Source organism: Rhinopithecus bieti, unplaced genomic scaffold, assembly GCF_001698545.2.
Source record: "Rhinopithecus bieti isolate Rb0 unplaced genomic scaffold, ASM169854v2 scaffold_2574, whole genome shotgun sequence".
NCBI lineage: Eukaryota > Metazoa > Chordata > Mammalia > Primates > Cercopithecidae > Rhinopithecus > Rhinopithecus bieti.
The window spans coordinates 6,109,961-6,123,116 of record NW_016804493.1 but is presented as its reverse complement, the minus strand read 5'-3'; the positions used below and the strand labels follow the sequence as shown (position 1 = coordinate 6,123,116).

General features: G+C 43.3%; 1 protein-coding gene across 2 annotated transcripts in view; it reads right to left on the bottom strand.

Annotated features, from left to right (window-relative positions):
- Nucleotides 1-13,156, bottom strand: part of SF3B3 (splicing factor 3b subunit 3) — a 52,955-nt gene that overhangs the window by 15,591 nt on the left and 24,208 nt on the right. For both annotated transcript variants that reach the window (XM_017868747.1, XM_017868748.1), the window contains 5 exons: nt 12,196-12,291; nt 8,224-8,296; nt 2,032-2,183; nt 1,426-1,581; nt 318-473 (listed from right to left, as the gene is read on the bottom strand). In XM_017868747.1, the coding sequence (XP_017724236.1) occupies nt 318-473; nt 1,426-1,581; nt 2,032-2,183; nt 8,224-8,296; nt 12,196-12,291 (633 nt within the window). The remainder of the gene's footprint in view (nt 1-317; nt 474-1,425; nt 1,582-2,031; nt 2,184-8,223; nt 8,297-12,195; nt 12,292-13,156) is intronic.

The following is a 13,156-nucleotide window of genomic DNA, read 5'->3' as shown; positions in this document are numbered from 1 at the left end:
AGATAATGGTAAAGGTAATTAAGCAAAGCACACCTCCCGAAAAGTCATCTAGGGTCCTGCAGCAAGTCAAATTTATGCAGTCTTGGTTTTTAACTAAAAAAAGGGAGTTGAGGTTTAAGCCAAAGAAACATTTCTGTAGTCTCAGATCATATCCTTAACCCACAGCAGGAAACTCCTGGAACACACTGCAATGACAAGAGAAGCAGCAGGTACGGATTCTGGGGTCTAACCCAGTTGATCTCAGAGATGGATATCAGGAGTGGGCCAGATGCTCAGGTTCCAACCAGATGATCCTTGAAGCTCAGAGTGTCACTCACTGAGGGGTCCAGGGAGATGATTCTGACAGTGTTGTCCACAAGCCCCACAGCCAGGAAGCGAGACCGCTGCTCTCCCGGGGGTACATTGGCCAGACTCATGCACACCACATCCGCTGACATCTCCTTCCGTTCTGTGTACTCATTCAGCTGTCCTGACTACAGGAGGAAAGGCAGAGCGAGGTCAAAACTACAAAGGGGTGGGTCTAGATGCTCCAATTCACCCCAAAACCCTGGATCCAGAGAATGAAGGACGGCTGTTGTATTTGGTTCTGCATACTCTCACTCCTCTTACTATAATCAATGACAAGAATTTCTCTACCTGAGTTCTTAAGACTGAATTTAACAGGCTCACAGCAAGCAAAATGAGTATCTTCCATCAATAAGAGAATGAACAAGGTCAATGTGCCACAAATTTTCTTAGCCAACTTTGCTCTCAGGAAATGGAGATATATAAAACTGTTTATGTGTTTACAAGAATACTTTGGGTGAAGGGAATTCAAATATAGTTGAAGACAAAGAAACCTCAACCAAAGGTGCAGTAAGGCTACAAATCTGGCCATACTAGAGCCCTCCTGAGAGCAAGATAATTATATGTACTGAACATTCTTCCATATAGAAGTTTTCTGAAATGGATTCAGACTGCAGAAATTAATTCTATGCCAAATATTTGTTGGAAAAGTAGAGAGTGAAATGCAGGAGGAGCAAGTGTTTCATTGCTAATAGGGGAATTCATAACTCTACCCAGAATTAGATATCAACTTACCCTTTTTCCTCATCTCTGTAAAGGGCCAAATTGGTTTGTGAACACTGTCACTCCAACTCGCTTTTTTTTTTTTTTTGAGATGGAGTCTCGCTCTGTCGCCAGGCTGGAGTGCAGTGGCGTGATCTCAGCTCACTGCAACCTCTGCCTCCCAGGTTCAAGGAATTCTCCTGCCTTAGCCTCCTGAGTAGCTAGGACTACAAGTGTGTGTCACCACGTCCATTAATTTTTGTATTTTTAGTAGAGACGGGGTTTCACCATACTGTCATCTAAATGACTAGATTACATTGCCCATCTTTCTCTTTGGACCCTATACTAAGTCCCACAGTGAATGATAAAATAACATACGGGATCCATCTCGAAATAGACCAACTCTCCTCCCGTCAGGGCAATCACCACTTGTCGCTGGTTCACTGCACACTTCACAATTGTTTTCTTTCCAGGGGTCTTCCACTCATTGACTCTCTTGTCTGCTCGTATGTGCCGAATGCCATCTGGATAGACCTAGAGTCAGTAACAGAAAGAAACCTGACTTTAACAATTTGATTCATCACTCAGAATGACCCTCACATCTATCAGATCTGTCACTACAATCAGATCTGAGGCCACTGCATTTGAGGCACCAGTTGAATCAATGACAAAAGAGTTAGTAGACCCCAGGCAAGGTCAACTTTTAAACAGTTAATGTTTTGCGGTGTCCACTTCAAAGAAGTTCAAAGCTTATTAACAAAACACTTATAAAGATCTTTACTAGAGATGAAAGCTGCAGTGATGTGGCTCTGTAACAGAAAAATGGCAAATACAGAGGAGGATGTTATGTACCAAAATCGTAAGTTCCGTCCCTAACGCTTACTGGAAGGTGAGGGTGAAGAGACATGAACACAGCAGCCACATCACAATGAAGGCCAAGAAAGAACAAAGCAGGCCGAGTAGGTAAGCTCTGAGAACCCTCACCTGCACCAAGGCATCATCTCCTAACAAGGAGCAGGACAAGGTCGGGGTGGTCCCCAGGAACCCAGAGTCAGTCACTTCTTCTACAGTCTCTCCAATGGACAACACCAGGGTGGCATTCACGAAAGACACAATGATATAGGCATCAAACTCATCTGAAAAAGAAAAGAAGGGAGCTGGTTAGATAAGAACTCATTAGAATTACAAAGCCAAATGAAACACTATGAGTTCTCTTCAGAAACCTTCCAAGGCACTTCTTCTATGTGTAGTTATTACACACATACACACAAACACATGCACACAGAGCAAGATGATCCAGAAGAAAACTAGGGGTCATAAGAGCCTACAGATAAACCCTGCTTCCTCAATATTTTCTTGAGACATCTGCTAAAGAAGTGAGAGGGACAAAGCAAGGCAATCGGAGGCATGAGGACATTTTAAATACTACAATATTGATACATGAACATACTGAGCTAGAGTTTCATTTATTTGTGCCAGTCGTCAATCACACAACCCCTTCCTAAGAAGAGATACTCCTTCTAACTAGGAAAGACCCCTAACTTCTTCCAAAAGCAGCTTATGTAGAAATGAACATAAGCTCTAATGAACAAAACAGAGATTACTTAAGCCTCTGTGAGACTAACTCATTCTAGGGTTGGAAGCTGAGAATCCCAGTCCCAGTGAGAATGATGTAAGAAAACTAGATAACCAGGAAATGGGGGGTGGGGATTGTTTATATTGTTATTCCTTGACCTCTCTGTTTTTCACTATTTCGAAACAGAACAATTGTGTGGTCGTGAGCAATCCTACTAGAATTTGCTTCTTCTAATTAAATGTGGTTGAATAAACACTAATGCGTTTCTCAAGGAAGTCAGACGACTTGAGGTATACCAGAAACCCTCAGTTTCTTCTGCAGATCCCATAAAGGCCATGTATTTTCCATGTATCTCACTCTAAAACATACAACAGCTTCTGCAAGTGTCCCCATCCAGTACCATGTTTGGCATAAAGCTTGATAAATGTTGACTAAAGGCATGCTAATTTTTTTTTAAGAGTTGAGATTTTCCTCCTTTACATTTGAATTTTTGTATCAACACCCCCTTACCCAGAAATTAGGTAAAAAAGGGACAGAACAAGACAAGGTACCACACAATGTAGTGGCTGCCTCACTCCCAGTAGTAGCAGCTATAGGACCCTGTCTGCCTAAGCACTTGTCAAGAGCTCAATGCCACAGGGCTGGTCTACCCAACCACATGAAGGGCATACTTTTGGTTCTAATGACTTCACATGAGATTCAGCTGAACTAAGGTTACTAGATCAGTTCTGCAGAACCAGCATTCTTTACAGAAGCAGGAGTCAAGTGAAGATGTTATCATTCGACCGGGCATGATGGCTCATGCTTGTAATCCCAGCAAGGGTGGGAGGCCAAGGTGGGCGGATCACCTGAGGTCAGGAGTTTGAAACCAGCCTGACCGACAGGGTGAAACCCGTCTCTACTAAAAAATAAATCAAATAAAATACAAAAATTAGTCGGGTGTGGTGGTGGGCGTCTGTAATTCCAACTACTCGGGAGGTTGAGCAGGAGAATTGCCTGAACCCGGGAGGCGGAGGCCGCAGTGAGCCAAGATCGCCCCACTGCACTCCAGCCTGGGCGACAGAATGAGACTGTCTCAAAACAAACAAAAAAGAAGATGTATCACTGGCATGGCCAACAGCAGCGTTCTGCGCTATTAGCAGGACATAAAATCAATTTAACATGTTGCACAATAGGCACTTCTTAACAGAAATAAATGTAATTTATGAAGTTGCTTCATATATAGTAGGATAACTACTGTTTCGTGAAATTTTTGTTTCAGTTAATATTACACTATATGTACGTACTGTGGTGGCTGAAAAACAAGGATTAAAGATCTTTCCCAATGGGCCTGCTCTAATGGTTAGACCAGGAATCCACAGAGTAAAGGTTCAATTTCCAAATCATAAGGAATAATACTGGACAAGAAGATACTTGGTTTTTGGTTATTTTGCTAGAACTGTCAACATATATCAAATGCTTTGGGAACGTCTTATAAGGTGGCTTTGTAAGACTAAGCACCACTCACTATCATAAAACAAGTAACGACATGGGTATCTCTGAAATGGATGGCTCAATAGCTTACAACAAAACCAAAATCCATCTCTACGTAACACCAAGTTTGGAACCTTTACTCCAGTTCTGTTTTTGTACTAGAAATTTTTGTTGTGTAAAATAACAGAAGTTGTCTAATTTTAACATTATATGAATACAGTATCATTTACCATGTTCTCATTACTGAAACCTAATAACCTTAAAAGCTGTGTCAAAGCAAATTAAAGCCAAGCAACAAAAGGCTGTAACTGGCCAGGATTTCTGGTCTCGGATCTTCACCAAAAGAAACAGGGACCTTCCAAAAGACAGACCATACAACTTTTGACTTTCATGGGAGAGAAGGGGGCAAGGAAGGGAGGAGGGGTGCCTTTCCTTTGACCAAGACTTCAGACTACTCAAACATAAAAGAGAATAAATGCTCAGTGAACTTAAATAGGGTCATACTTTTGCTAGACAATTCAACAAGTGGGAGAGTCAACGATGTCTCAAAGCTACTTTACATCACAGATTTCCTCAAAATAAACACGGCCCTGTGAATATCAAGCACACTATAACTTCTACCCCTTCCTTCTACAGTGAAGAAGACTTGCAGTAGATGAACTCTTATGTACTAGAGTGACTGCAGATTAAAGTTGGAGTTCAAGCTGGGCACGGTGGTTCCAACACTTTGGGAGGTTGAGGAGGGAGGATCATTTGAGTTCAGGAGTTCAAAACCAGCCTAGGTAACATTACAAGATCCCAACTTTATAAAAATTTATTATTATTATTATTATTATTATTATTATTATTATTATTATTTTGGAGAGAGTTTCGCTCTGGTTGCCCAGGTTGGAATACAATGGCGCGATCTTGGCTCACCACAACCTCCGCCTCCCAGGTTCAAGCAATTCTCCTGCCTCAGCCTCTCTAGTAGCTGGGATTACAGGCATGTGCCACCACGCCCAGCTAATTTTGTATTTTCAGTAGAGACAGGGTTTCTCCATATTGGTCAGGCTGGTCTCAAATTCCCAACCTCAGGTGATCCGCCCACCTCAGCCTCCCAAAGTGCTGGGATTACAGGCGTGAGCCACCACGCCCAGTCCACAAAAAATTATTTTTAAAAAAACGTTGGAGTTCAGAACAAAGCCAAGCTTTAGTCAAGGTAAAAGACTAGGAACTGTACCATCCACACTGCCCTTTTCTAAGGAATGTAAGTCTCACGTGAAAAAACAATAGTTCATACCTCAATGAAGAATCTATCAGGGTATGAGAATGTATCTTTAGGTCTCAATTCAACAGGGCTCCCATCTGTCTGAACACTGCTGAGGACCCCAGAGGAGGGAATGCTTTTCTCTTTTACTTGCCTTGCGTTAGGATTTGAGGCTCAATCAGCAGCTCACTCCAAAAGGTAAAGTGAGCGACCATCCAGATACCTGAAGCTCCAGTAACTCACTCTCACTTCATAGACAAGGGTATCTGATACTTATCTTGCTTCAGCAAGTCCTGAATATACTCAAAAGCTTTCTCCAGGTCCTGATCTTTCAGTCAGTACACCTGGAATGTACAACTCCAAGAGAGTATGAAGCTAAAGTTCTCTAGCTAGAGACTCTTTTAGCTTAGTAAAAGGCAAATTAACCATATATGACAAATTCTGTGGGAGGAGGTAGAGAGGCAGACTCCTGCCTCAGACCATCTGATGCACAGGCAGACGGTGTGCAGCACTATTATGCCCAGTGACATCCAACTGCAGTTACCCTCTGAAAGACACCATCAGGGCAGCCTCAATATTTTGTGCAGGTCCCTCTCCTTGGATAAACTATAAGACCCCACAATCGACCCTAGCAGTAGGTACACACCTGTGGTGATCAGCACCTTCACCAGCCACCTGTGGAAGAGAAAAAAAGGCTTGGTATTGGTAGTGTGCATCACCAAGTACCAGCCAAGGTTAGTATTTGCCTGGAAGACTGCAGCATGTGCGGGCAGAAGGAATGTTCACTCAATAGTAAGTGGGGGTATCTGGAAAGTGAGTGAACCAAGAGAACCTGATCTGTATTTACAGGTGACTCCCAAATTACAGTACCTAAAGAGTAAAATTTAGTAGGATATAGTCCTTTCCAAGACTTCTGAGATTTAATAAAGGAGAAAAATGTTCAACTACATAATGCAACAAACTGCCTATCACCGAGTTAGCAAATGCTGTCCCTCTAAAGAGCCTGTCCTGACCTTCAAACACATGCCCTGTCCTTTAACCCCTCCCAGCAATGTACCTGTGCCTTTTACCACATTCACAACACACAACAGTTCTGTATACTTGTCTTGTTTTTTTAGATGGCAAGTGCTCTGAGGCAAAGAGTCCATCTTAATTACTAAGTACATGGTGGGCACTCAAACAACTAAATTTATCCTGAAAGGAACCACTAAGACCCACAGAATCTCACTGCAGTTAATCAAAATGGGCATTCGACTGAGATTCAGGAGCCAGGATTTTCTATCCCCATTACTTAGACTGTATCTTGAGACACTCAATCCCTGTAACTTCCTGTCTTCTTCATAAAAGTACGAGTTAACTTTTCTATAAACCTAACTCTATTCTATTTTTCTTTTTTTTTTTTTGAGATGGAGTCTCGCTCTCTCACCCAGGCTGGAGTGCAGCAGTGCGATCTCGGCTCACTGCAACCTCCGCCTCCCAGGTTCAAGCGATTCTCCTCCCTCAGCCCCTTAAGTAGCTGGGATTACAGGCGTGCACCACCAGACCCAGCTAACTTTTGTATTTTCAGTAGAGATGGGGTTTCACCATGTTGGCCAGACTGGTCTCAAACTCTGACCTCAGGTGATCTGCCCACCTCGGCCTCCCAATGTGTTGGGATTACAGGCATGAGTCACTGCACCCAGCCCTAAATCTGTTTTAAAATAAGTTTATTTAAAAAGTTAAAAGGAAAAAAGAAGAAGCACAATAGGTTATCTTAAAACACATTTCTAATTCAAACAGTCTAGGCAATGCTTTCAAGGGCCATAATGTCAACAAGCCACCAAACCAAAGTAAAACACCAACACGGACCAATTTCTATGTAGATATTACACACGAAACCAAGTGCTTAATAATTATCTTTTCAGCTTATAAGCCTACCCATTTCCTATTCACATTTTTCCCTTTCTACTCAATTTGGATATGATTCAAATGCCTACAATGAAAATTAAATCCACAAAAATGAGTATTCTACTAATAGTAAGTTGTTTTCCTCCTACATGTTTCCCAACTCCTTAAATCTGTTTCATACAGGCAGAATATCTATCAGGCAGAATTACAGCTGCTTTCTTAAAAAAGCTGTCTGCTGGCAAGGATGATCTTACTCACCCATCCCATATTCCTGAGAGAACAAGAGAAAAACATACCTCCAATGTGAATCAAGGGAAAAACGAGACTGAACTTTCTTTCTATGAGGCTGCAATTCAATTGTCACAAGACTTCCCTGTTACTGCACTAACTACTAGGCATTCTCCTATTACTTTCAAAGTTTTAGGATCAGGTGACCATTTACATCCAGGAGCTCAAACTCCCTTCTCCTTTCCCATCCCCGCTTTTCCACTCACACTAAAATTCTAATTCCACTCAATTCCACTCTGCTTTCCCTAAGCACTAGCAAGACTGACTAACAAGCTTTCCCAAATCTCTTAATTCCTAGAACACCACCTTGAATTTCACTGTGGTTTCAAAACAATTTAAAAGAAAATAGTTGAAGAAGAATGAAAAAGCACAACTTTCCCTCACATCATGCCTCTTACAGATGAAACCAGTACCTTTATGAATATAAAGTCAACATCACATTTGACAGCTCTATGATACTGAAACCTTTATGTACTAAAATATAACAGCCAACCTATGTCCCCTCTTTCCCACCTGCACAAAAAGAAATGGTAGGTGAAGGCATCCTGAAAGGAAGAGCCTCAAAAACGGTGTTGGGCCAGAAAGTTTCTGGTATATAGTGCTAAATGAAATGATACAGAAGTATTATGAACACAGCCTTTTAAGCCTTCTGTGTCAATGGCACCCAGACCCTCATTTTGACTATTGGGAAAGAGCTGCTTACCTTCAATGTGTCGACGCACTGTCCAGACAGCATTGGGGTTACCGGGTAGCTCAGAAACAGCCATTTCTGACACCTGACAGGAGAGGAGGGAAGCCACAGATCCAGTGAGCATGCAACTCAGCTACCTGCTTACAATCACATCAAAAAATAAGGTCTCAAAGGCAGGGTTCACAATGTATGCTGGATTTAAAAGATGATACCACCTAGTGAAAGAAGAATCTAAGAACGAAACAGGCTGGAGACAGTGGCAATCCCCATGACAGTCTGAAGCAAAAGTCACAGGATGTCTGAGAGGGTACAGTTGCTGCAGCCAAAACCATAACCCTTTCCCTCAAGTACAACATGCCTTGATCATCCTCAGAACAGCAGTAACCACTGGGAATGAATCAGGCCATCTAAATTAGCATCCTGTTTCTTTCCCTAGCTCCTGTAAGGCCAAATCCCATGTGGATCAATTCAAATGCCAGATCCTGTAGCAAAATTATTCCCTTATCTCCTTGGCTGGCAGTCAGTCACCTCTCTCTTCTATAAGCACTCATAGAAATCAGTCCACTGGCTGGGCCCAATGGCTCACACCTGCAATGCCAGCACTTTGGGAGGCCAAGGCGGGTGGATCACCTGAGATCAGGAGTTCAAGACCAGCTGGCCAACACGGTGAAACCCGTCTCTGCAAAAATATAAAAATTAGCCGGGCATGATGGCGGGTGCCTGTAATCTCAGCTATTCAGGAGGCTGAGGCGGGAGAATCGCTTGAACCTGGGAGGCGGAGTTGCCATGAGCTGAGATTGCACCACTGCATTCCAGCCTGGGTGACTGAGCAAGACTCCGTCTCCAAAAAAAAGAAAGAACACAGTCACCACCTCTTAGGGCACTAACTGTTTTGTCTTTCTATGCCCCTTAAATTCAGAGTGAATGATTCTCTACATGTCCTATAGGTTCTCAAACGTAAGAGTAAACAAAACATCTAAGCCAAATTCAAAATGATCTAGAAGGGAAAACTGGGTGTGGGTTATACAGGAACTCGCCGTACTATCTTTGCAATTTTTTTTTTTTTTTTGAGACGGAGTCTCGCTCTGTCACCCAGGCTGGAGTGCAGTGGCCAGATCTCAGCTCACTGCAAGCTCCGCCTCCCGGGTTCACACCATTCTCCTGCCTCAGCCTCCCGAGTAGCTGGGACTACAGGCGCCGCCACCTCGCCCGGCTAGTTTTTTGTATTTTAGTAGAGATGGGGTTTCACCGTGTTAGCCAGGATGGTCTCGATCTCCTGACCTCGTGATCCGCCCGTCTCGGCCTCCCAAAGTGCTGGGATTACAGGCTTGAGCCACCGCGCCCGGCTGCAATTTTTTTTATAAACGTAAAATCATTATAAAATTAAAATTATTAAGTATTTGTAAATGATCTAGAGACAACAAACTAGCCACTTATATATAGCGTGTAACCCACATCTTATAGGAAGAACTCATGTATATTCACAGAAGGACTAGCGCTTTTCCTAGTTTACTGGTATAATTTAATTAGAAGGAAGACCTAAGAACTTCATCAATAAAGTTCAACTGTCAATTATGATACACTCTATACCAAATGTAAAACTGTCAGGTCACCCTAGTTCAATTGAGACCACAATTTAGTTAGCTATCAAGGTGTAACAAATAGACATATAGGAATAAAGCAACGTTCAACAATTTAAAAAAAAAAATTTTTTTTTTTGAGACGGAGTTTCACTCTGTCGCCCAGGCTGGAGTGCAGTGGCATGATCTCTGGCAGCTCTGCCTCCCAGGTTCATGCGGTTCTCCTGTCTCAGCCTCTCGAGTAGCTGGGACTACAGGCGCCCGCCACCACACCCGGCTAATTTTTTTTGTATTTTTAGTAGAGACGGGGTTTCACTGTTAGCCAAGATGGTCTCAATCTCCTGACCTCATGATCCGCCCGCCTCGGGAAATATTTTTATATAAAACAAAGGTGTGTCTATAGATTCGAAGTGGGGAGAGAAATAGCAGGAAACTAAAAAATGATGATTCTTGAGCCCTTTATCTGTTACACTGTACAAAAATTTTCTGTTAATGCACATATGCACTTTTTTTTGGAGACAGTCTCGCTCTGTTGCCCAGGCTGGAGTGCAATGGCATGATCTCGGCTCACTGCAACCTCTACCTCCCAGTTCAAGCGATTCTCCTGCCTCAGTCTCCTGAGCAGCTGGGATTACAGGAACCCACCACCACTCCCAGTTCATTTTTGTAGTTTTAGTAGAGAAGGGGTTTCACCATGTTGGCCAGGCTGGTCTCAAACTCCTGACCTCGGGTGATCCGCCCGCTTCAGCCTCCTAAAGTGCTGGAATTACAAGCGTGAGCCACTGTGCCCAGCCGCACATACTCGTTTTTTGTGTAAAGCGCTAGCTTTCATCATATGCTCACTAGGATCCAATGAGAAATAAGTAACTAAACGAATCAAGAGCAATGGCTCTTGGCCAGGCGCGGTGGCTCACGCCTGTAATCCTAACACTTTGGGAGGGTGAAGTGGGAGAATCACTTGAGCCCAGGAGTTCAAGACCAGCCCTGGCAACATAGCAAGACCCTGTCTCTACCCAAAATAAATAAATAAATTAGCTAAGCGTGATGGCGCACACCTGTAGTCCCAGCTACTTGGGAAGCTAAGGTGGGAGAACTGCTTGCTTGAGACTGGGCGCTGGAGGTTACAGTGAAGCAAGGTCTCACCACTGCACTCAAAAAAAAAAAAAAAAAAAAAAAAAACACACACACACACACACAACAGACCTATGGCTCTAAATTGGGTCTGAGTCATTGAAATTTTGGTGAAGGCCGGGCGCAGTGGTTCAAGCCTGTAATCCCAGCACTATGCGAGGCCGAGACGACCATCCTGGCTAACACGGTGAAACCCCGTCTCTACTAAAAAATACAAAAAACTAGCCGGGCGAGGTGGCGGGCGCCTGTAGTCCCAGCTACTGTGGAGGCTGAGGCAGGAGAATGGCGTAAACCCGGGAGGCGGAGCTTGCAGTGAGCTGAGATCCAGCCACTGCACTCCAGCCTGGGCGACAGAGCGAGACTCTGTCTCAAAAAAAATAAAAAATAAAAAATAATAAAATAAAATAAAAATTATGATCTACCCACTTTGGTGAAATATTGCAGAAACACTAAAAATTATGCCACTTGGCCAGGTGTGGTGGCTCAAGGCTGTGATCCTAGCACTTTGGGAAGCCAAAGCAGGCAGACTGCCTGACTTCAAGACCAGCCAGAGACTGGTCTCTACAAAAAATACAAAAATTAGCTGGATGTTGTGGCACATGCCTGTAGTCCCCAGTTATTCAGGAGGCTGAGATGGGAAGATCGCCTGATCCCAGGAAGGTCAAGGCTGCAGTGAGCCATCATGGCACTACTGAATTCCAGCGTGGGAGACAGAGTGGGACCCCCATCACAAAAATAAATGAATAAATAAAAGTATGCTATTTAAGAGTATATAGTAATGAGGAATACATTTAATAAGATACAAAAATATATACAGCATTGACATAGTTAATTTAACTAAGACTAGATGTATAGAGACAGTGAAATGTTCCATAAAGATTTCCTAGCCTCCCTGTCATGACTAGTGACCACGTGGGCTATCATGCTAACAAGTTAAGGAATAGAAAATAGCACAGGCTGGGCACAGTGGCTTACACCTGTAATCAACACTTTGGGAGGCTGAGGCAGGACAATCACTTGAGCTCAGGAGGTCAAGGCTGCAGTGAGCCAAGATTGTGTCATTGCACACCAGCCTGGGCAACACAGTGAGACCGTTTCAGGGACAAAAGGAAAGAAAATCTCAAGTATAAACTTTGGGGAAGTCAGGGAGAAAGAACATACTTTTTCACAGACACCTTAACTATGTCTTTGATAACATTAGAATAAACCCATCAACTACTTTGTCAATGCTTCCCTCCAAACCCTGCAGATTATCTAGAAATTGCAACCTTACCTCAAGTCCATGTCTTAGTACTCTCAGAGATGATCGGGGTCCCCTACCACAAGCCACATACAGCTGTGGAGTATCTTCATTGGCCAGATCAGCTATCTGCACAGAGAAAGTTAGAGGAAGAAATGTCTACAGTACTGTTTTCAAAAACAATTCTGATTCTCTAGTATCCTAGACATCCAGTTGCTTTCCAATACAATTATCTGTTGATCAACACGTGAAAAGAGGTGAATCATCTGTATTGTAGTTTTGACAAACTGGACAGTTCAAATGAAAATTCTTTACTCTCTCTACAAAGCAATGGAGCCTACCGTAACATAGATGTGCATGTGAGTACTGAGGGTATACAGCCTTTACTCCAATCTCCTAAAAGAAATTAACTCACCCATTTTAAGTGTATCATCTTATTATTTATAAAGCCTCAATAAAGCACATCTGTTTTCCACCACTTTAAAAAATATTTTGCTATTCTATGTATATTTTCAAATGCATTTTAAAATATCACTCATTAGCTGGGTATGGTGGCTTGTGTCTACAGTCCCAGCTACTGAGGAGGCTGAGGTGGGAAAATCGCTTCAGCCCAGGAGGCTGAGGCTGCAGTGAGTCATAACTGTACCACCGCACTCTAGCCTGGGTGACAGAGTGAGACTCTTGTCTCAAAAAAAATTAAAAAAAAAAAAAAACAAACAATGGCCGGGCGCGGTGGCTCAAGCCTGTAATCCCAGCACTTTGGGAGGCCGAGACGGGCGGATCATGAGGTCAGGAGATCGAGACCATCCTGGATAACATGGTGAAACCCCGTCTCTACTAAAAAATACAAAAAAACTAGCCAGGCGAGGGGCGGGCACCTGTAGTCCCAGCTACTCAGGAGGCTGAGGCAGGAGAATGGCGTAAACCCGGGAGGCAGAGCTTGCAGTGAGCTGAGATCTGGCCACTGCACTCCAGCCTGGGTGACAGAGCGAGA